The following is a 24,045-nucleotide window of genomic DNA, read 5'->3' as shown; positions in this document are numbered from 1 at the left end:
CGAGTTTGTTCCAGAGGGGAGAGCAGAGAGGCGTCCCAGCCCCTGAGGTCTTTCCCAAGGATTCCAGTGGGCGGGCCCTCCTTCCTTCCCTGCACACATCTCCTTCCCAACCCCTCTCTGTGAAAGCAAGAAGCAAAAACCCCAGCACGTCTTCCAGACCCTTAGACAATGCAGAGGCGACGCCAGGAGGAAGACGGATTGCCCGGGCTCTGACGGGGTGTGAAGGGAGCAGGGCGGTGTGGTCTTTATCAAAAATGGGTCTCGCCAGGGAGGCCTGCGGCCTGGCAGACGGGGCAGGAGCATGAGAACACACTTGGACTTCACAGCCCAGCTAGTCAGTGGGCTGGTCGGCACTCCTGGCGGAGGCTGGACCCAGAGAAGCAGCAGCTCAGCTCTCCGGCGGGGGGTTAGGGGGGGTGGGGGGTGGAGGGAGGGAGGGGGGCTTGGGGCGGCCCTCGGAGACCCCAGCTTCCCCAGCACCCCCTCGTGGTGGCTCACCCGTGACTGTTTAAGCTGCAGCAGCTGCAGCACCTCGTCCTTCTTGTGGTAGTCCTTGGCGCGGGCGTCCGAGAAAACGTAGATGAAGGAGCCGGGGTTGGCGACCTCCACGGCAGCCTTGATGGCCCCCATGCTCATCTCTGGGCAGTCCCCGCCTCCCTGCAGGACAGGGCGGGTCAGCGGCCGCCGCCCACCTCCTCGCCGTGGGCACCACCCAGGGAGGTGGGGGTCCCCTCCAGTGGCCTCTGTCCTGCCCATCCAGGGTCAGGCCAGGGCCCCAGCCACTCCCTTCCCTGAGACACAGTGTAGCATCCAATCCGCTTCATCTCTCATTCATTCACTCATTCACTCATTCACTCATTCACTCATTCACTCACTCATTCCTTCATTCACTCATTCATTCACTCACTCCTTCATTCACTCACTCATTCATTCATTCCTTCATTCACTCACTCATTCCTTCATTCACTCATTCATTCACTCATTCACTCACCCATGCCCGAGCGACACGGTCCCTCCCACAGAGTCTAGATGGGAGGCAGACCTTACATTAACAAGCACAGCACAAGCATTTAGTTACCATTGTGAGGAGTGCTACCAGTGCAATAAGAGGGATGGGAGCCACCGGGACATCAAACAGATACGCCAGAGAAGCCACGTGTTAGCCAAGGCTTGGAGGATACAGGGGTAGAGGGGTCGCCAGGAGAAGGAGAGGTGAGGGGTGGGCAGAGGAAAACATTCAAAGCCGCCTCCTCAGATCCTCTCTGTGACCCGCCCTGGAACCGATTCCACATAAACACACAGCCCTCCCCTCCCCGCCCACCGGCCAGGAGCTCTCTGCCCCCCAGGTTCGCACACCCAGCACTGGAAGCAGGGTGTGCACACGGTAACTTCAGGAAACGCTTCCCTCTTTGGTTCACTCATCCCTTCCGTGTGCCGGGCCCTGTTCTGGGCCCTGGGGGACTTGGCGGTGAGCTAGACCGATCCGTGGGATCCCTGCCTGCAGGAAGCTGGGTGGGGGAGACGTATGCTGAACCAGGGTGTTCAGTGTGGCCCAAAAGCCGAGGAGGCCATGGGACATCTGACCCAGTCTCGGGCCAGGTTTTGGGGGGTCTGAATTGACCCCTCTTGAATCCTCCCTCAGCTGCCACATACCCCCTCCTTCCAAGCCTGAATCCATGCAGTAAATAATAACTACCTTCTACATGCCAGGCTCAGGGACTCCTGTAGGTACTTGGTTCACTGAATAAAGGAAGGAACCCCCCAAAGTACAAAATCTGCAGGACCCCCAAGCTGGGGGGGAGCCCCAGGCAGAGCTGGGAGGCAGGTCATAGCGGTTGCAGGAAGCACCACCTTGGCCCCCAGGTGGGGCAAAGACCTTGGCCTCTGGCAGGGACGGGGCAGAAGGACACAGAGGGCCAGCAGCCAGGGGCGGGGCGGCCTACCTGCACGTAGAGTTCTCTCAGCTCCCTCTGAAACACCGCTGGGTCGGCCGTGAGGGTCACCGGGCCAATATCTGCAGGGAAGAGAGAGAGGACCAAGTGAGTTTGGACCCCCGGAAGCATAGCCCCTGTGGGCTGGGGCACCAACTGCATGATGTGTCACCATCAGAGGGGAGAGGAGCTGAGGCCTGGACCTCAGAGACCTCAACAAATGGGGAAGTGGTAGGGGAGCAGCTCCCAGGGCTGCCAGGGTCAGATCTGGAAGGGAGGTCAGGCCACTTGGCCCTCTGCCCACTCCAAACTGGACCCAGAGTTCCAGGGGAGCAGAGAGATGGAGCAGGGGGCAAACCTCCAGTCTTGCCCCCAGACCCACAGTTCCTGATCTTTTGTGACTATGACTCCCCTAGAAACCTCCCCTCTACCAGCCCACCCAGCCCTGCATCAGCGGGAAGGGAATTCTGGGAAGACAAAGAAACAGAGAATTGAGCAAATAAAGTTTTGGACCACAGAGCAACTGGCCAACAGCAGACTGACCCACAGAAGCTAAACCTTCCAGAAACTGCATCCATATATTAGCTCACTTGAAAAGAGCAGGATTAATTACAAGGGCTGTGATCCCAAATGTTGGCAAGGATACAGAGTAACTGAAACTTTCACGCACTGCCGGTGGGAATGCAAAAATGGTTCAGCCGCTTTGGAAAACAAACGGAAGTTTCTACAAAGTTAAACGTGCACCTGCCACAGGATACAGTCCTTCCACTCCTCGGTATTTACCCAAGACAAATGAAAACATACGTCCACACCAAGACTTGTACTCCAATGTTCATAGCAGCTGTTTTCACAATAGCCCAGAACTGGAAACAAGCCAGATGTCCATAACTGGTGAATGAATAAACAAACTGAGGTACATTCGTATAATCAAATACCACCCAGCCAGAAAACGGAACGAGCTACCAATACAGGCAACCAGATGGATGAATCTCGCAGACATCATCCTGCACGAAAGAAGCCAGACACAGAAGGGTGCCTACTATACGGTTCCATTTACAGAAAGCTCTGGAACTGGCAGAATTAATCAAAGGTGAAAAAACTCAGAACGGAGGTTGTCTGTGGGATAGGGAGATCCAAGGAACTGTCTGGGAAGGCAGAAACGCTCTATATTGTGATGGGAATGTGGGTTCCGCGGGTGTATCCGTTTGTCAAAAGTGTAAAGCAAAGATTTGCCCATTTCAACGTATGTTAATTTTACCTCACAGAAAAAGAAACGTAAAAAATGATCATCGTTGAGTGGGGGAGTGGAGGGTGGGAGGAGATACAGATGAAACAAGAATGGCAGATTTTTTTGAATATTTGGTGATGCTGGGCGAGGGGGATATAAGAATTCATTATACTATTCTGCTTACTTTGTATATGCTTGAAATTTTCCCGAATAAATAGTTTTTTATTCAAGAGTGTCATTGAAAGCCACAGCTAACATACGACAAGGCTACCAGTGCACTGAGAACACGGCCAGAATTCCAACTCGCCATGTGGACATGTGCACAGTGCGGGTTTTGCAAGATGATGTGGACATCGGATTTCTTCAGGAAATATTTCATTTGAGTCCTTGGTGAACTCTAGTAATGGACTATTTTTAGTTCAAAAATTCTATATTCCAGTCACCCTAAGAAAAATTCCCATACTTGGCAACTCGTCAACAGACCTAGTCCTTCTTAGAAAAGGAAGCACATGGAATTATCCGGCATTCATCCACCATTACCAAGGGAGGGTCTGGACACCAGCTCCTCTGCTGTATACTTTCAGAATCACCACCTGGAGGACCCTGACTCTCTGCTCTGTATTTATTCCCACATCCAACGGCCCCTTCCGCACCTGCTCTGGCCTTTACCAAGCCTTCTCCACTGGCTTCCTCCTGAACTCTGCAGTGACTAATTCAGCCAAACCCTCACCTTTGACGTCAGGCAGAGCTGACTGGAATCCTGGCTCCACCCTCCACCAGTCGTGCGGCTTCTCAGAGCTTTCTTCACCGGCCCAAGCCTCAGTTTCCCCACCTGTAAAATGATGCATTTCTCCTAGCTGAGAACCATCATTGTGAGAATCCATTAACGCAGGGAAGGAAACACCTCGCTTGGGTTAGAGCAAAGGCTCAGCAAGCAGGAGTTGGCCCTGCTGATCTGAACGTACAATGCTTTTTTTTTCTCCTTTTCTTTTTTTAAATTTTATTGAAGTATAGTTGATTTACAATGTTGTGTTAATTTCTGCTTTACAGCAAAGTGATTCAGTTATACATATATATATTCTTTTCCAGTATGGTTTATCACAGGATATTGAATAGAGTTCCCTGGGCTATACAGTAGGTCCTTCTTGTTTATCCATCCTATATATACTAGTTTGCACCGGCTAATCCCAAACTCCCAGTCCTTCCCTCTCTCATCCCCCCTCCCCTTTGGCAACCACAAGTCTGTTCTCTATGTCTGTGAGTCTGTTTCTGTTTCGTAGATAGGTTCATTTGTGTCATATTTTAGATTCCACATATAAGTGGTATTACATGGTATTTGTCTGTCTCTTTCTGACTTACTTCACTTAGTATGATAATCTCTAGGTCCATCCATGTTGCTACACATGGTATTATTTCATTCTATTTTATGACCGAGTAGTATTCCATTGTATATATAAATATATATCACATCTTCTTTATCCATTCGTCTGTTGATGGACATTTAGGTTGTTTCCATATCTTGGCTATTATGAATAGTGCTGCTATGAACATAGGGGTGCGTGTATCTTTTTGAATTGTAGTTTTGTCCCGGTATATGCCCAGGAGTGGGATTGCTGGATCATATGGTAGTTCTATTTTTAGTTTTTTGAGGAACCTCCATACTGTTTTCCATAGTGGCTGCACCAATTTACATTCCCACTAACAGTGTAGGAGGGTTCCCTTTTCTTCACACCCCCTCCAGCATTTGTTATTTGTAGACTTTAATTATGGCCATTCTGGTCGGTTGAACACACAATTGCTGGGCAATCTCACACAAGGCAGACAGGCAAAGACAGTCTTTTGCTCCAATGAGGTCCTCAAATACTAGTTTGACTGAGGAGAGTAATAATTTTACTCAACATTGGTTATTTCTTTATTACATAATAATATACATTCATTAAAAAATATATAACATTAATGATTCTGACATTTCCTAAGCACTTACTATGTACCAGCCTATGTGCTGAGATGCTTCCTGTGTATTAGCTCACTGAATCCTCCCTCCCACCTGTTAAGTCCAACTCTTACCCACATATTACAGAGGAGAAATGAAAGCCCAGAGAGGCTAGGTAACTTGCCCAAAGACACACAGTCAGTAAGCAGCAGAGCTAGAATATTAGCTTAGGTCTGTACAACTCCAGAATCTGAGCTCTTCTTTTTCTTTTTTTAATTAATTAATTTTGGCTGCATTGGGTCTTTGTTGCTGCGCGTGGGCTTTCTCTAGTTGCAAAAAGCGGGCTTCTCATTGTTGTGGCTTCTCTTGTTGTGGAGCACGGGCTCTAGGCACACAGGCCTCAGTAACTGTGGCACGCAGGCTCGGTAGTTGTGGTGCACGGGCTTAGTTGTTCCGCGGCATGGGGGATCTTCCCGGACCAGGGCTTGAACCTGCGTCCCCTGCACTGGCGGGTGGATTCTTAACCACTGAGCCACCAGGGAAGTCCCAGAATCTGAGCTCTTGACAACTGCTCTCTGTGAACTGTACATAGAAATTCCTCACATGCAGAAAAAGAAGGGAATTCTACCAACCAGAAATACTCTTATTTTTATATATAACTTTCAAAACTTTCATGCATATTTGTAAATCTTATATAAGTGCACACTATTTGAAGCAGAATTTCTATTTAAATATAAATAACATACTATTTTAAATTTGACTCTTTTCACTGAACAACACATTGTAAGCATCCTTCCAGAAGGTCAAATACTCAGTTCAAAATAATTTTTAATGGCTACAAAGTATTTCCTTTGTATAAATGACCAATAGTGGTCTTGACCATAGTGTTTTGTTTCCAATTTTTATAATGAACAATGTTATTCAGAACATCTTTATATCCGCTACATTCAAGCACTACTTCCATTGTTTCCTTGGGATACACGCCCATGAGCAGAATTGCTGGGCCAAAGGTAAGGGCATTTGTAAAGACTTTGGATGCAAATTCAGTAACCTCATAATTGTCCTCATCCCCAGACGTTCCTGCCTCTGACCCATCTACCTGTCGTTGCCAGAGAAGCCGCCCTTGGGGCCAGTTTTGCCCACATCACCCCTGCTCAAAAATCGACAGCAACTTCTCCTTGCCTGGAAACTGAGAGAAGCCTCCGCAGTACCCAGTGCTGAATCTGGATGGCCCTGCCCTCTCCCATCACAATCTATCACAGGTTCAGACGACCCAACTGTTCCCAAGGCTGGACCAGCGCTAGGCTGACCACATTCTCTCCCATTCACAGCAACATGAGAAAAATTAAGTTGGTAAACTGGGTTATCATAAAGTAAATGTGCTCCAATTGGAAGGACCACCCTTTATTCTTCAGTGCATCTGCTTCCTGCTTGGGGAGCGGACGATCGCTCAGAACAGTAACAGCTAGAGGGAGTTGATTCTCTTCATGGTCCTACGGGCTTTCTCTAGTGAAGAGCGGGCTTCACAAGTTAAAATGTTATGTGTATGGTGTTACAATTTTTGTGTACGGTGTTAAAATGTCAGTCACCTATGTCAGCTCCCTCTGGGCTTTCTGCAACCCCCCTTTTCTTTTCTTTTAGCTTTTAAAAAAAATGACTCTGTTGGGTTGAGAAACCCAAAATGAGCAGCCCTGTGGTGGAAGGTGGGGAGAATGCCAGACGTAGCATCTAAGGTCTGACCTTCCATTGCCAAAGCCGTTCTGACATATTCTGTGCTTTGAGAGGGAGGAAGATTCTTCTGGGAAATTGCCCAATTCCAACTCCCGCACACCTCTCAGCAATGCTCCTCAACAGTTACCGCCTCATGCAACCTCCTGGGACCCCAAGCACTGGGCCAGCACATGCTGAGGACTAGGGATTGCATGCAAACACAGGACGCAGGAAATTCCAGAAGCCCTGGAGAAGCCCCTGGGCTGGAGGACCCTGGAAAGGACTTTAAGAACTCTGTCTTAGTTTCCTATTACTGCTGGGACAGATTACTACAGACTCAGTGTCATTTTTTTTTAAATAAATTTATTTATTTTTGGCTGTGTTGGGTCTTTGTTGCTGCACGCAGGCTTTCTCTAGCTGCGGCAAGCGGGGGCTACTCTTCGTTGCAGTGCGCGTGCTTCTCATTGCAGTGGCTTCTCTTGTTGTGGAGCACGGGCTCTAGGCGCACGGGCTTCAGTAGTTGTGGCATGAGGGCTCAGTAGTTGTGGCTCGCAGGCTCTAGAGCACAGGCTCAGTAGTTGTGGCGCACGGGCTTATTTGCTCCGCGGCATGTGGGATCTTCCCGGACCAGGGCTTGAACCCGTGTCCCCTGCATTGGCAGGTGGATTCTTAACCACTGCGCCACCAGGGAAGTCCCCAGACTCAGTGTCTTAAAACAACACACATTCATTTCTGGAGGTCAGAAGCCCTAAAATAAAGGCCTCGGCAGGGCTGTGTTCCTTCCAGAGGCTCGAGCGGAGAATCCATTTCTTTGTCTTTTCCAGCTTTTGGAAGCTTCCTTCATTCCTCGATCATGGTCCTTTTCCTCCATCTTCAAAGCCAGTAATGTAGCATCTTTAAATATCTCCCTCTCCCTCTGCCTCTGTCATCACATCTCCTTCTCTAATTCTGACCCTCCTGCCTCCCTCTTAAAAGGACACTTGTGATCACAATGGGCCCAAGTAGACAATCCAGGATCATCTCTCCATCTCAAGATTCCTAACTTAATCACTTCTGCGAAGTCCTTTTTGCCATGTCAAGTATGAGATTTACAGGTTCTCTGGACATCTGCAGGGGCGGGGGGGCATTTTCCTGCCTATCATAGCCTCCACCATCCTGTCTCCTTCAAGAATGGGCTTAGATCCCTATGTTCATAGCAGCACTATTCACAATAGCCAAGACATGGAAACAACCTAAATGTCCATCGACAGAGGAATGGATAAAGATGTGGTGCATATATACAATGGAATACTACTCAGCCATAAAAAAGAATGAAATAATGCCATTTGCAGTAACATGGATGGACCTAGAGATTATCATACTAAGTGAAGCAAGTCAGAAAGAGAAATACCATATGCTATACTTATATCTGAAATCTAAAATACAAGACAAATGAACTTATCCGTGAAACGGAAACAGATGCACAGACATAGAGAACAGACTTGTGGTTGCAGGGGGCAGGGGGAGGGAAGGATTGGGAGTTTGGGATTAGCAGATGCCAACTATTATATACAGAATGGATAAAACACAAGGTCCTACACACACACACACACACACACACACACACACACATGAATCACTTGCTGTATCAAAGAAATTAACACAACATCATAAATCAACCATACTTCAATAAAATAAATTTTTAAAAAAAGAATGGGCATCTTTTCATGTGCCTCTTAGCCACCTGTATGTCTTCTTTGGAAAAATGTCTATTTACGTCTTCTGCCCATTTTGTGATTGGGTTGTTTGTTTTGATATTAAGCTGCATGAGTTGTTTATAAATTTTGGAGACTAATCCCTTGTCAGTCACATCATTTGAAAATATTTTCTCCCATTCTGTGGGTTGTCTTTTTGTTTTGTTTATGGTTTCCTTTGCTGTGCAAAAGCTTTTGAGTTTAATTAAGTCCCATTTGTTCATTTTTGTTTTTATTTCCATTACTCTGGGAGACGGATCAAAAAAGATATTGCTGTGATTTATTGTATCAGAGAATATTCTGCCTATGTTTTCCTCTAAGAGTTTTACACTGTCCAGTCTCACATTTAGGTCTTTAATCCATTTTGAGTTTTTTGTGTGTGTATGGTGTTAAAGAATGTTCTAATTTCATTTTTTTTTTACATGTAGCTGTCCAGTTTTCCCAGCACCATTTATTGAACAGGCTGTCTTTCCTCCATCGTATAGTCTTGCCTCCTTTGTCATAGATTAATTGACCGGGATGGACCTAGACATTGTCATACTAAGTAAGTCAGACAGAGAAAGAGAAATATCGTATGATCTCGCTTATACACGGAATCCAAAAAAAAAATGATACAAATGAGCTTATTTACAAAACAGAAACAGACTCACAGACTTAGAGAGCAAACTTATGGTTTCCAGGGGGGAAGGGTGGAAGGAGGGATAGTTAGGGAGATTGGGATTGATATGTACACGCTGTTATATTTTAAATGGATAACCAACAAGGACCTACTTTATAGCACAGTAAACTCTGCTCAATATTCTGTAAGAACCTAATTGGGAAAAGAATTTGAAAAAGAATAGATACATGTATATGTATAACTGAATCACTTTGTTGTACACCTGAAACTAACACAACATTGTTAATCAACTGTACTCCAATATAAAATAAAAAGTAAAAAAAAAAAAAAAAAGGAATGCGCTTGGGGAAAAAAATGATTTGACTACAAACCTATGTGCCAAACATAACAATGTTGAGAATGAAGAGATCCGAAGAGCCCCACCTTTAAAAAGATGGGGAAACTGAGGCCAGAGAGGGGAAGAGAGTCCTTCAAGGTCAGATGGGAAGATCTGGCAGTAGAGTTGATCGGCTACATCACACCAACAGTGACCCCTTCTCTTGTTCATCGTCACAGAACTCCTGCCCACCTCAGCGCCTGGCACATGGTAAGTGCTTAATAAATACTGTTCAAATGAGTAAATGAATAACATTTATTTACTCATAACAAATACTGTTTGAGTATACTGCTTGAGCAGCTCCAAGTCAGGACCCTTTATCTTTTTTTTTTTTAATTTTTATTTATTTATTTTTGGCTGCATGGGGTCTTTGTTGCTGCACGCAGGCTTTCTCCAGTTGTGATGAGCGGGGCTGCTCTTCGTTGCGGTGCAAGGGCCCCTCATTGCGGTGGCTTCTCTTGTTGCGGAGCATGGGCTCTAGGTGCGTGGACTTCGCTAGTTGTGGCACACAGGCTTAGCTGCTCCGCAGCACGTGGGATCTTCCCAGACCGGGGCTCGAACCCGTGTCCCCTGCATTGGCAGGAGGATTCTTAACCACTGCGCCACCAGGTAAGTCCAGGACCCTTTATCTTTATATCCTGTGCCCAGCACAATGCCAGGCATACAATCAACACCCAGCAAATATTCCTGAATGCCAAGCCTGCCTGATCCCCAGGCGCTCCCACCACAGCACGCTACTGCCCATCACTCAGAGAAACAGATCCAAAATGAGGCAGAAAACCAAATGTGGTTATTTGGGGCATGCAGAGGGGTTGGTCGTATTAAGGGAGAGCTGGCCAGATGGACAAAAGTGTTTGTGATTCCTCTTGAGTTACAGGGCAGGGCATTTTAAAAGCTCTGCCCCAAGCCCTGAACAAAGAAGGCTCTCAGGGGAGAGCACACTTACATACACAGACGCACTGATGTGCAAAAACTAGTCTGATTTCTTCCTTTTACTGAACAGATAATCCCCAAACTAGCTCTGGGTGCTGGTTGCTACTGACCAGTCCCATCATTCCAGGGCTGGACCAGCTTTCAAGATGCCCAGACGGGGCTGGGAACACGGAGGTCTTCTCTCCATCTGTCTTCCTTGCTGTCCGACTGTCCACCTGCCCACCCATCCATCTACAGCTCCAGGCAGTGAGACAGAGATAGATGCCTTCTTGTCGTTAATTAATGCTGGTCCGCGGCTTCATTTGTCATTCCTGGGACCTACCGCACCATCATCTCTCATCATGCCAAAGCTCCCCAGGACAGGGTGTTTTCAGCAGGGTAACCATTTCAAGACCTGTCTTCCGGCAGGACAGAGTGAGGTACCAGGACAGGGCAGGACACCTGACATGTCCCCATGTGAGTTTGCCCACTGAGAGGGGTTCCTTGAGCCGCTGTCCATCTCCCTCCTTCACCCGGTCCAGGAAGGACTGGATCTGGATAAAAAGCCCTTCTTAGCATGATGTTGATGTGGATGATGATGGTGACGATGCTGCTGATGCTGATGGTGATGGTGATGGTGATGGTGATGCTGCTGCTGCTGCTGATGGTGATGGTGATGCTGATGGTGATGCTGATGCTGGTGATGGTGATGATGATGCTGATGATGGTGATGATGATGCTGATGCTCATGATGGTGATGCTGATGCTGATGCTGATGGTGATGATGATGATGGTGGTGGTGGAGGTAGACGTGGGTGATGATGCTAACAGCAGCTTCAATGCATCGAGTACTTACTATTCTACAGTGTTTAGCTCAGTCCTATTAACAGCTCCCTGTTAGAATTGAGGATGCCAAGACCTTGCTGAAGGTCATATACAGCTAGCAAGTGGTAGTCAATAACTGTACTAGTTTCCTGTGGTCACCGTAATAAAATATCACAAACCCGGTGGCTTTAAACAATGGAAATACATTCTCTCAGAGTCCTGGAGGCTAGAAGTCCAAAATCAAGGTGTCAGCAGCCCATGCTTTCTCTGAAGGCTCTTGGGGAGAATCTGCTCCATGCCTCCTTCCTCTTCACTTCTCGTGATACTAGCAATCCTTGACTTGTAAATACACCATCACCCCAATCCTTCTCCCTGTGCCTCTGCTCTCCTTATAAGGACACCAGTCCCATTGTATTAAGGGCTCACTCCACTTCAGTATGACCTCATCTTAACTAATTACATCTTCAATTACCCTATTTCCAAAAAGGGTCACATTCTGAAGCTCTAGGAAGGACAGGAATTCTGTGACGACACTGTTCAATCTAGAATAATGTCCAAGTCCACATATTTGGCTCCAAAGCCTGTTCTATTTGCTACTGGCTATACTGCCTCCAAAAATGAGGGTGATGATGATGATGACAGCTATCGTTGTTTTAATGGGGTTTTTTTTTTTTTTTTTTTTTTTTGCTTTACGCGGGCCTCTCACTGTTGTGGCCTCTCCCGTTGCGGAGCACAGGCTTCAGACGCGCAGGCTCAGCGGCCATGGCTCACGGGCCCAGCCGCTCCGCGGCATGTGGGATCTTCCCGCACTGGGGCACAAACCCGTGTCCCCTGCATCGGCAGGCGGACTCTCAACCACTGCGCCACCAGGGAAGCCCTATAGGTGAGAATTTGAGGGCTAGCGAGGTAGAGCAAACTGCCCAAGGTCTTACAATGAGGAAGCATCAGAGACAGGATTCAAACCTGGGTCCGTCTGACCCCAGATCCAAGCTCTCAACCATGCAGGAAGCTGCAGACATATGGCCCTTGTTCCCCAGCCCCTCGTTCCTGTTCCTGGAGGGGGCGGGAGGTTCGTGACTGAAGGTGGGCACCTGCCTAACAGCTGGGCAGATGCGGCGTGGGTTCCCTCTGAGCAGGGCTTGCCAGGTGCAGGGATGATTAAACCCATGACCTTGTCTCCACTTGTGCTGCCCTTGAGCATATGAGCCCCAGAAGCCTGGCCCAGAACCACCTCTCCATAGGGAAATATTTTCCATTGATAAGACGAGGGGGTGGAGCCTCTAGGACGTATGAGGGTCACGCACAGGAAGAACCACCCGGCCCTTCACGTGGGTGATCCTCCATTCCGTCACCCAGTCTGTGTGTCCCAGTGGTCACGGTCACAGCCAGGCGCCAGAGAGCCAGTCGCAGAAAGACCTCACGTCCAGGACTCTTCCCCGAACCTGCCTTTCCCACCTCCTTGAAAGCAGGGCTTGAACCCTGGGGCCACTCTGGGTGTGCACATACCCCCTCCTCCCGCTGCAGGGGCCCCAAGCAGGGTCTCACCATCTGCCACCATTGTGGGCAAATTGCGTCCCCTCTCCGGAACTCAGTCCTCCCGTTTCTTTTCTTTTCTTTTTTTTTTTAATAAACATTTTTTTAATAGCAGAACATACTTTATTATTTTTTTTAATTTATTTGTTTATTTTTATTTTGGGCTGCTTTGGGTCTTTGTTGCTGCACGGGCTTTATCTCTCAAGCTGCAGCGAGCGGGGGCTACCCTTCATTGCGGTGCGCGGGCTTCTCACTTCGGTGGCTTCTCTTGCTGCAGAGCACGGGCTCAGTAGTTGTGGCTCGCAGGCTCTAGAGAACAGGCTCAGTAGTTGTGGAGCATGGGCTTAGTTGCTCCGCAACATGTGGGATCTTCCCGGACCAGGGCTCGAAGCCGTGTCCCCTGCATTGGCAGGCAGATTCTCAACCACTGCGCCACTAGGAAAGGCCCTAAAACCACCTCTTCCCTGGGGAAAGTTGACAGCACACCTGGCGACCCAGAGAAGATGCTCAAACTCACTCTCTATCAGACATACGCAAATTAAAACAGGTTACCATTTCTTACCTATCAAATTAGCAAAAAAGGGAAGAGTGACGTCCCCATATGCCAGCAAGTGTTTGGGAAAAAAGCAGTCTCACACTCTCTTGGTAGGAGGGTTAGATGGTATAGCATTTCTGGAGGACGGTTTGCTGATACCAATTAAAATTTTTTAAATGTTCATATGCTTTAACAATGAACCAGTTGCAATTCTGAGAATCTATCCTATAGCCATGTTGTGGTTTTTTAATATTTATTTATTTTGGCTGCGCCGGGTCTTGGTTGCGGCATGCGGGATCTTTAGTTGCGGCATGCGAACTCTTAGTTGTGGCATGCATGCAGGATCTAATTCTTCGACCAGGGATCGAACCCGGGCCCCCTGCATGGGGAGCACAGAGTCTTACCCACTGGGAACACCAGGGAAGTCCCGTTCCTATAGATACGTTTTTGCAAATGTGTGTGTATATTGTAAGGAAACTGAAAGCAAATTATTTTTCATAATGTGGGAGTGGCGGATAAATCGAGGTAAGATAAATTAAGATCCCTCCTGTAACACCTTCTGTAGTCATTAAAACAATGCAGGGGATCGATATTTCCTAACATAAAAAGAGATCCATGATATAGCATGTGGGGGAGAAAAAACAAGTTGCAAAACAGTTTGCATAGTATAATCCCGTCTTTTATATAATAAAAAAACTAAGGGTATATATGTATACAAGTGAATGACACGCACACACGGTCTGGAAGCACACAAAATGATTAAAAGTGTTTGCATCTCTTGAGAGTCGTGTTATTCGAACATTTAACAAGCATGTATTAAATTTATAATTTTTTGAGGAAACTTAATAATTTCAGTTATTCACTGAAAGAGCTAAGCCGTGGTGCCAAATTTGACAAAGAGCACAAAGGAAGAATATCATTTACTGATCATACATATTGAAATAAATGGAAAACTCCTAAAGGAGACACTGGCAAACAGAATCCAGCTGTATATTAAAGGATAATCCAGGGCTTCCCTGGTGGCGCAGTGGTTGAGAGTCCGCCTGCCGATGCAGGGGACACGGGTTCGTGCCCCGGTCCGGGAAGATCCCACATGCCGCGGAGCAGCTGGGCCCGTGAGCCATGGCCGCTGAGCCTGCGCTTCCGGAGCCTGTGCTCCGCAACGGGAGAGGCCGCAACAGTGAGAGGCCCGCGTACCGCAAAAAAAAAAAAAAAAAAGAATAATCCACAATGACTGAGTAGGGCTTATGCAAGGAATGTGGAAATGGTTTAACATGAAGGAATCACATCCAGAGGTCAACAGGCGAAAGATCTTACAAATATCTCAACAAAGCCAGAAAGTCACTGGCTAAAATTCAGCACCATTCCCATTTGGGATTTTTGTTTTGGGGGTGTTTTTTTCTACCTTTAGAAAATTAAGAATGAAAGTATCTTCCTTCACCTGATGAAGAAAACCTCAAACCAAGAACCAGTATCATACAATGATATACAATCAGAAGCAAGACAAGACCGACTTCAGCTACCACCATTACTTAACACTGTGCTAAATACCGCAAAACATTCCAAACAAGCAAAAAATTTGATTGGAAAAGAGGAGACAATATTACAATTTGGACAGGCTGTGATTGTCAACCTAGAAAACTCAAGACATTACCCCCCAAAAAATTAGAACTAGTTTCTTTACAAAGTCTTCAGGAAGAAAGTTGGAAACAAAATAAATATATGAAAATAAATTACTTTCCAACATACTAGCAATACTCCTTTGCAAAAAAGGTAATGAAAAAAATTCCTGGTCAAAACAGTCATACAAAACCCAAAATATTTAGAAATGATCTTAAAAAGAAATGGGTAGAACCTATAAGGAAAAAAAAAAACCTATAAGTTTTTTACAAAAGGAAATAAATATGTAAAAAAAAAAAAAAAAAAAAGGAAGTGGTCTCCTAGAGGAAAACAATGAAATTTTTTAAAATGATAATTCTTCCCCAGATCAAGATTTAACACAATTCTGAGCAAATTCACAGTAGGAATTTCTTTTTTGGAAGTTGACTACATTTTCTACTTTTCATCTGAAAAGAAAACATGTTCAAGAATATTTTGAAAATGAAGAAGAATAAAAAGAACATGAAGAAGCTGCAGGGCTAAGTAACTCTGGAAATGAGTTGCGTCTATAAGACTAAAGGCAAAAGAACTGTACTCTAGTGAACAAAGTTGTTTTCCACGGGGCGCAAGTTAGCAATGCTAAAACCACTATAAATGTGGACTAGAACTGAAAATTAAGTAAATGACGAGTGAGTGGGGAAGGGTGAGGGCCAGGTTAGTCACTGTCAGAGTGGGAGGTTATAGATAAGCAAGAATAGGAGGCTGGAAGGATCCACGTGGTAATCAATGAGAGCTGGAGACATCAGAATGAACTCATGTTCAGCTTACTACAGATACAGACAAACAGAGAAATATTTATAGATATGGGTATACACAAAGGTTACATATACAACATGTATCTCCTTGCTCTGTCAGCTAAAGATGCAGAAGCGGTGACACCCCAGTAGCAACAAGCACACCTAGCACTCAGATGCTGGTGTCTAATACCATTTTTCAATCAACGGAACCAGGGCTCCTTGGAGAAATTACTAATTCTAGGACTGGGGCAGGAAATACATAAGATGAGTCTGAAATATCCTGTAGTGCCGGAAAGTAAGAAAGTACTTTAAAAAAATTCACAATAGGGGTATGTCAAAGGCACACAGACTGTGTGTGCCGAAGAGCTCCCAATGACTGAAGTTGGAAAATTTTAAGCAACAAAATAAAGCAGTATTGGATTATAACCCACGGTATAAAACTATGAGTCCATGCTGATATATATATAAATGATTGAATAAACAAATAAATGGAAAAGAATCAACTCTCTCATGCAGAAGATTTCCAAACAATTTATGTAAATACCCCATGTTCAAGGAGGTGGATCACAACTCCCTACTTCTTAAGTGTGGGCTGCGTGTAAGTGACTTTCTTCCAAAGAGGACAGTACAGAAAAGGAGAAAGAAAAGAGGACGCTTATGGTGAAGACACCTGACAACCTCAGTCAGGTGATCAAGGTCAGCGTCAGCAGTGATAAGTCATAATGAGGGCATGTACCCTGGACATGATATGATGAGAATGGCATTGTTCCTCTGTGGTCTTCCTCCCATTACCCAGTCTAACCGGAGAAAAGCAACCGGCAAATCATGACTGAGGGACAAAACATCTGGGCAATACTCGTCAGAACTGTCAAGGTCATCAAAAACAAAGTCTGAAAAGCCATCACAACCAAAAGAAGCCTTAAGGGACATGACAACTAAATGGGATCCTGAATGGGCTCCTGGAACAAATGTTAGGGGAAAATTGAGGAAGTCTGAATAAAGAATGGACTTTAGAAAAAAAAAAAGAATGGACTTTAGGACTTCCCTGGTGGCGCAGTGGTTAAGAATCCACCTGCCAGGCTTCCCTGGTGGCGCAGTGGTTGAGAGTCCGCCTGCCGCTGCGGGGGGGCGCGGGTTCGTGCCCCGGTCCGGGGGGATCCCACGTGCCACGGAGCGGCTGGGCCTGCGCGTCCGGAGCCTGTGCTCCGCGGCGGGAGAGGCCGCAGCGGTGAGAGGCCCGCGTACCGGAAAAAAAAAAAAAAAAAAGAATCCACCTGCCAATGCAGGGGACACGGGTTCAAGCCCTTGTCTGGGAAGATCCCACATGCCGCGGAGCAACTAAGCCCGTCTACCACAACTACTGGCACTCTAGAGCCCGTGAGCCACAACTACTGAAGCCTGCGCGCCTTGAGCCCGTGCTCTGCAACAAGAGCAGCCACCACAATGAGAAGCTCGCGCACCACAACGAAGAGTAGACCCAGCTCGCCACAACTAGAGAAAGCCCGCGCGCAGCAGCGAAGACCCAATGCAGCCAAAAAAAAAAAAAAAGTAATGGACTTTAGTTAATAATAACCCATGGGGACTTCCCTGGCGGTCCAGTGGTTAAGACTTCACCTTCCGATGCCGGGGGTGCGGGTTCGATCCCTGGTCGGGATCCCTAAGATCCCACATGCCTCGAGGCCAAAAAACCAAAACATAAAACAGAAGCAATATTGTAACAAATTCAATAAAGACTTTAAAATTGGTCCATATCAAAAAAAAAAATCTTAAAAAAAAACCCCAACCTATCAGTACCGGTTTGTTAATTGTGATAAATGTACCATTGTAATATAAGATGTTAATAAAAGGGAAAACTGGGTGTTGGGTATACGGGAACTTCTTTGCAATAATTCTGTAAATTTAAAACTGTTTTAGGGCTTCCTCGGTGGCGCAGTGGTTGAGAATCCGCCTGCCAATGCAGGGGACATGGGTTCGAGCCCTGGTCTGAGAAGATCCCACATGCCGCGGAGCAACTAAGCCCGTGCGCCACAACTACTGAGCCTGCGCTCTGGAGCCCGCGAGCCACAGCTACTGAAGCCCACGTGCCACAACTACTGAAGCCTGTGTGCCTAGAGCCCGTGCTCTGCAACAAGAGCAGCCCCTGCTCGCTGCAACTAGAGAAAGCCTGCGCACAGCAGTGAAGACCCAACGCAGCCAAAGATAAATATATTATAAAAAAAAAAACCTGTTCTCATTAAAAGTTTATTAAAATTTTAAAGCTGTCAACCAATGAAAAGATAAAGAAGATACAGCTTATATACACAATGGAATACTATTCAGCCACGAGAAAGAAGGAAATCCTGCTGCTTGGGACAACTTGGATGGACCTTGAGGGCATTATGCTAAGTGAAATGAGTCAGACAGAGAAAGACAAATACTGTATGATCTCATTTATATGTGGAATCTAAAAAAAAAAAAAAAAAGTGAAACTCAGAGAAACAGAGAGTAGAGTGGTGGTTTCCAGGAATAAGGGAGTGGGAGACATGGGGAGATGTTAGTCACAGGGTACAAACTTACAGTTATCAGATGACTAAGTTCTTGGAATCGAATGTACAGCATAGTAATTATCACTAATAATACTGTATTATGTACTTGAATATTGCCAAGAAAGTAGATCCTAAATGTTCTCACCACAAAAAAAGAAATGGTAATTATGTGACATGATGGCGGCGTTAGCTAACTGCTATGGTGGTAATCATTTTGCAATATATAAATGTATCAAATCAATACATTGGACAACTTAAACTAACCCAATATTATGTGTCAATTATATTTCAATAAGGCTGGGGGTAAATTATTTTTTTAAGAATAGGAGGAAGGATTTACCCTATTCTAAAGCCAAATAATTAATGTTAATTAATTAATGTTAATTAATGTTAATGTTAATTAATAATTAACAATGTGCTGCTGGAACAAGAACTGTCATACAATGGGACAGAATGGAAAGCCCAGGTAAATTAATAGATATAAAGTAATTTTGGATAAAGGCAGGATCTAAATGAATGAAAAAGAAAGGATTATTTGATAAAATGTAACTGTACCATCAATTATCCTGTTCTAGAAGAATTACATCAAATTGTTTTTAATACCAGTGCCAATTTTTTTTTTAATTCCAGGTTAAAAAATTAAATATGAAGAGAAAAAAAAGAAAACGAATGAAAAAACCTAGAACATGTACCTAACTGATTTTGTGATAGAAAAAAATCTGAGAATGAAAGTGAAGAAATTACAAAGGGAAAAAGGCAATAGATTTTGCTGCATAAACATTTAAAACTTCAGAACATCACGAATCACAAATATTAAAAGACAAACGACTAGGAAATGCTAACCACATAACAAAAAACAACTAATATCATCAATATAAAGTCCCCATACTGACTGATAAGAAAACCACTAAAAACCCCGAATGGAAAAATGAGTAAAGGAACTGACAATTTACAAAAGAAGAAATTCACACACAGAAACATCTAGTAAACACTTGAGAACTTACTGAACCTCACTAGCAATGAAAATAAGAAGATATCATTTTCCATCTTTTGAATTAGGAAAAAAAATGTTATCCTAATCCCTAGAGTTGGGGGCAGCTGCTCTGAAACAGTCCCCTCAAATGCCTCTGATAGAAGTTTAAAACTCCCAAAACATTGGAAAACAATTTGAAGGTCTGCCTACCCACTCAGTGTGTTTGTAATGACCTAGGAATTCCACTTCCAAAATCTTAATCCAATGAAAAAAACCAATCAAAGATGCAGACAAAGATTTACACACCAGAGTGCTTTTTGCAACATTTTAATAGAGAAAAACCGAAAACAACCTAAATTTCAGCCAAAATAAAACGATTAGCAAAAGTCTAACTTTGCAGTTTGGGAACATCCCACTTTTTTTTCATTTAAAAACTTTTAAAAATATTTCCAAAGCACAGGTTCTGGTTTATCTCCAAGCATGTGCAGTCCAGAACCACTGAAACTTGCCCTGCAAAGCGTGGTCTTTGGGGTTGAAGGTAGGGGGTTCCTTTAAGAAGACCCTCCCAGGACGCAGCCCTGGGGGGGCCTGAACTGTCCGCTAAAACCCCTGACTCTCAGCTCCTCTTCCACCAAAGGGAATTCCATTGGTTGATTCAAAAGACATAGCCTAACCTAAACCACAGATCCAATCCCTGCTCAGAAGCCCTCAGTGGCTGCTCGCAGCCCATAGAAGGAAATCTAAGTGCTCCGTCCTCAGTTCCACAGTCACGGTCGGGACCAATCTCGCCTCTCCCCGCGTTCCCATTTCACCCTTCCTACGCCCTGGCTCCACACTCACACACACCTGCCCCTACATGTCAGCCACCACCCAGCGAGTTCCATGTGCTCAGGGAGACCTCTGTCCCACTGCATCCCTGGCACCTAGCATTGACAAATGGTCCAAAGCTGCTAAGTTTCCCTTCATCTTCTTCAAGTCCTGCTCCAGTGATGCTTCCTCAGAGAGCTTTGGTTGGTCCTTTCCCTTGCGAGCCGAGTCAGGAGCCGTCAGGAGTGACACCTTCCACCCTCTGCCGTCGCCAGCAGACTGCCGGCTCCTTGGTGTGAACCCTGCCCCCTTCACACTGGAAGCCTCACAAGATCGGGCACACAGCAGAGGCTCAATAAACGCTGAGGTCCCCCTCCACTGGACCTGGGGGGTCTGTAGGGAGTATGGTTTGGGGAGCAGGGGCGGGGAGAAGGATGGGATTTTTTTGTTTCATAGAAGATGGAGTGAAGGCTGGAGAGTCATGCACGTGCCCGGCGCCCAGAGAGGAGAGGTTGGGGATGGCACGAGGGCTTCATGAAGACGATGGCCAGAGAGGGGGCAGTGAGGACACTATGGGTCCCGGGACACTATGTCTGGTTCCAACAGGCTGCTCTCCTGCCCTACAACTGCAGCCAAGCATTTTAGAGACAAATATGGGTTATGAATCAGAAATTACATCAGCCTGGCAGGTGGCCTTGCAGAAGTCCCATCCATGTCCTGAGCCTCAGTTTCTCCAATTGTAAGAGAAGCGTTGGATTAAATGATCCCAAGCTCTCTCAATGCAATATCTTTGGAAGCCCAAGAATGACCCAGAAAGGGAGTGAGAAAGTTAGGGGGGTAGAGGGTGAACTGCGTCAGAGCTGAAACCCCCAGGACACACCTCACACCCCACGTCTTCACAAGTCCACCAGCCTTGCTGCCCCCTGACCCCCAGATGGGAGCTGTCCTTCTGATGTTCCCAGGAAACTTTTTCTAGACCCCTGACTTCTGTGATTTGAGCTGCAGAGCCCTACAGAGCCCAGAACTCCTGGAAGCAGAGGGACTCCACACTCAGCCTAAGGGCTGCATGGGATTATGTACACCGACTGCGGCCCATTTTTCAAATATCTGTAATGATGCTGTGATTAATAAAGAAAAATTCTTCTAAAAGGGCTTACTAGCTCATACAGCCTTGGGCCATTGTGTATTTTTTCAGCACAAGAACACTTTGCAGAGCAATTCTGCAAGGAATCTGCCATTTTTATTTTATTTTTTGGCTTTATAAAGCTATCCTACTAGATAGAGAGGTGACTAATAGAGAGAAACGTGATAAAACAGAGTAAAATTAATCACAGGATCTGGGTGGTGGGCAGACAGGTGTTTATGTATTTCCCACCCACCCCCATTTTGCTGTAAGTCTGAAGTTTTTCATTAAAAATGTTGGAGAAAAAGCAGTCCTGCCACTCAGAAAGTTGGAAGTCCAAGCACGCTCCACAGCTGTTTTCCCTGAAACTCCCCACAGTGGGGTCTCCCAGGGATCTTTTCAAGGACATGCCCCTAACACCTAGCTGAAAGATAGGGGGCTGCGGGCCAGGAGGTGCTGTCTGCAGGGTAGAAGGTGTTAGGTGGCGGGACCTGGCAGTGAGGATACTGCGGGTAGAGGCGACGCGGCTGCTGTTTTTCTCGCGCGAACAGGTGAGGGGCAAGACGCGAAGCTCTCCCGCCTGGGTGGCTCTTCCGGCCCCCGAAGCCCACGACGGGAGCGAATTTGAAGAATGAACAAAGGCAAATCCGCAAACCTTGCGGAGGCTCATGCGCGCCAGGCCCTGGACACGAAGGACCCATTTCAACATCTCAGCAAGTTTGGGAGGCAGTTCTCGCCCCGCTTCCTAAAGGGGGAAGGTGCGGCTCCGGAAGGTGAGGTCACTTGCTGAAGTCGCAGAGCCAGGAGGTGGCTGCGGGGCATTTGAACGCAGTGCCCCCGCCTCTCCGTCACTGGCCTGACGACGCAAGCTGGGAGACGCGGGAGAAGGGGAGAGCAGGTTCCCAGGGAAAGGACCCGGCGGCTGCAAGGCCTGCCCCAGGTGCCGGCCTCGGGCAGAGTGAAGGCGTCGAGAAGGCGCCCCCACCGGGCCGCGGTGCAGCCTGCAGGCGTCCAGTGCGCCCGGGGCGCCATGCGGGCGGGTGAGCGCACCGCGCCAGGACACCGGGCCAGGGGCGCGGCGGACGCCGGGGGCTCGGGGGGTCGCTACCTGGATCACGGAAGGGCACCAGCGCGTAGTTGCCGATGACCTGGCTGCCACGGCTCAGGCTGTGCTCCAAAATGCGCGAGGCGCCGTGCATCACCTGCATCAGGTCGTCCCACATGGAGCCGGTAACGTCTAAGACGATGGCCAGGGTGGCATCCCCCGTGGTAGGGGGCAGCGCCGTCCCGGGCTCGCCGGCCACCGCCGCTGCTGCCGAGACCGCCAGCAGCAGCCGCAGGAGCGGCGCCCGGGGCATCTTTGCTGAGCGCGGCCGAGGGGCTGCGGCTGCCGCGGTGGAGGCTCGCGGGGCCTTGAGAGCGCGACCGCCCTGGTGCACCCAGCGGCCACCCGACGCACGGCTGCAGCGCGGCGCCTCGCTCCGTCGGACCGCGGCCGGTGCGCGCGGGACGTGGGTTTGCGGCGTGGTCCCCCTGCCGGGAGACCGAGGCGGTCTTAGAGCCCACCCCGTTCAGGGTCACGGGCCCCGCCTCCTCCGCTCCCCTCACTGTGACTCAAACTTTCCCGGCCCCGCTGCTCGCCAGTCCAGACCCGAGGTTAGGGGAGGACGCGGGGCAGACGGCAGAAGGGAGCTGGGCCCTCGGCCAAAGCCGCAAGGGATGGGGACGCACGGGAGGCCCTGGACACCTGCGCCTCCCGCCGACCGCGCGCCTCGCTGCGGGGGCTGGAGAGGGAGGGGGAAAGACGCTGCCCCTGCCCTGGAGGGCTGCCCACGGGCCCTGGCTTTTGTGGCTCCCTCCACCCAGCCCCCTAAAAACCGACCCCCCAATACACACACACACACACACACACACACACACACACACACACACACAGACACAGTAACTCCCTTTCTTTCCTCAGGAGTCTGTGCTTCCCGGTTATTGTCTATTACTGTTATTATAATCAAGCAATGGAAGTTGAGCAGCTACTATGGGCTAAGCGCTTTCACATAGTTATTATTTCCTCGCGTGCTCGCTGCAACCCTAGAGGGAGGCACTCACGCTAAACCCATTTTACAGATGAGCAGACTGAAGCTGTCATTAGCCCAAAGTCACTCAGCTCTCAAGTAGTAGAGAGTCGATTAGAAGCCAGCTCTAGAAAGTTTCCGAAGCCCCTGGGCTCTGCTGCCTCTTTGAAGTGTTATCAGACATTGTCTAAGGTCATCTGATGACTCCAGAGGATGGGGGATGCCCCTCTGCCCACCTGCCTCGCTAGGTCCCCTGGATCCCATGTGAGGGTTCTGGGACACATGTGAGGTGCTAGTGGTGCTGCCTGGGTGCCTGTAGCCGTCCCCTCCCAGACATTGCTCCCTCCCACCACCTGGAGAGGGTCGGGCACCCCACCACTGCTCAGCCCAGCCTGTGCTCTCATAGCTTATTTCTGCGTCTCTCTCCCTACCAGCCTAGGAGCCCCTTGAGGGCAGGGCTGCATCTTGTTTCCCCCAGTCAGCCTCCAGTTCCCCAGCCCAGTCCCTGGCACGTGGTGGGGACTCACTCGATATTGACTGAATAAATAAAGAAGAGACAGCTTTTGCGGGCCTGCCTGGTTTTGAGAAACACGGGAGGGAGCCCAGCTTGGTCCTCTCACTTTTCAGTCCCTCCCCCGAGAAGATTATCCTCCCAGGACAGGGACAGGCAGCCCCATGGACATGGCTGAAAGTTCTGGGTCTGTATGGGGGGCGGGGGCGGGTGGATTTCTCCAGCCCCTCCCTTCCAGAGCCCTCACCAGGAGGAAGCGCCCCCCACCCACCCACCTCCTGCCCATAACTTCTCCTTCCCCCTCCA

The 24,045-nt window shown here is 47.7% G+C and overlaps 1 protein-coding gene across 1 annotated transcript in view; it reads right to left on the bottom strand.

Moving 5' to 3' along the window:
• Positions 1-22,626, bottom strand: part of HMCN2 (hemicentin 2) — a 149,775-nt gene extending 127,149 nt beyond the window's left edge. The window contains exons 1-3 of the mRNA XM_079927125.1: positions 22,268-22,626; positions 1,944-2,014; positions 499-657 (exon numbers count right to left, since the gene is read on the bottom strand). Of these exons, the coding sequence (XP_079783251.1) occupies positions 499-657; positions 1,944-2,014; positions 22,268-22,517 (480 nt within the window). The 5' untranslated portion in view covers positions 22,518-22,626. The remainder of the gene's footprint in view (positions 1-498; positions 658-1,943; positions 2,015-22,267) is intronic.
• Between the last annotated feature and the right edge of the window lie 1,419 nt (positions 22,627-24,045).

This window comes from Stenella coeruleoalba (assembly GCF_951394435.1).
Source record: "Stenella coeruleoalba genome assembly, chromosome: 7".
In the NCBI taxonomy this organism is placed as follows: domain Eukaryota; kingdom Metazoa; phylum Chordata; class Mammalia; order Artiodactyla; family Delphinidae; genus Stenella; species Stenella coeruleoalba.
Note: the sequence above shows the minus strand (reverse complement) of the source record. Positions and strands in the feature narration are given on the sequence as shown.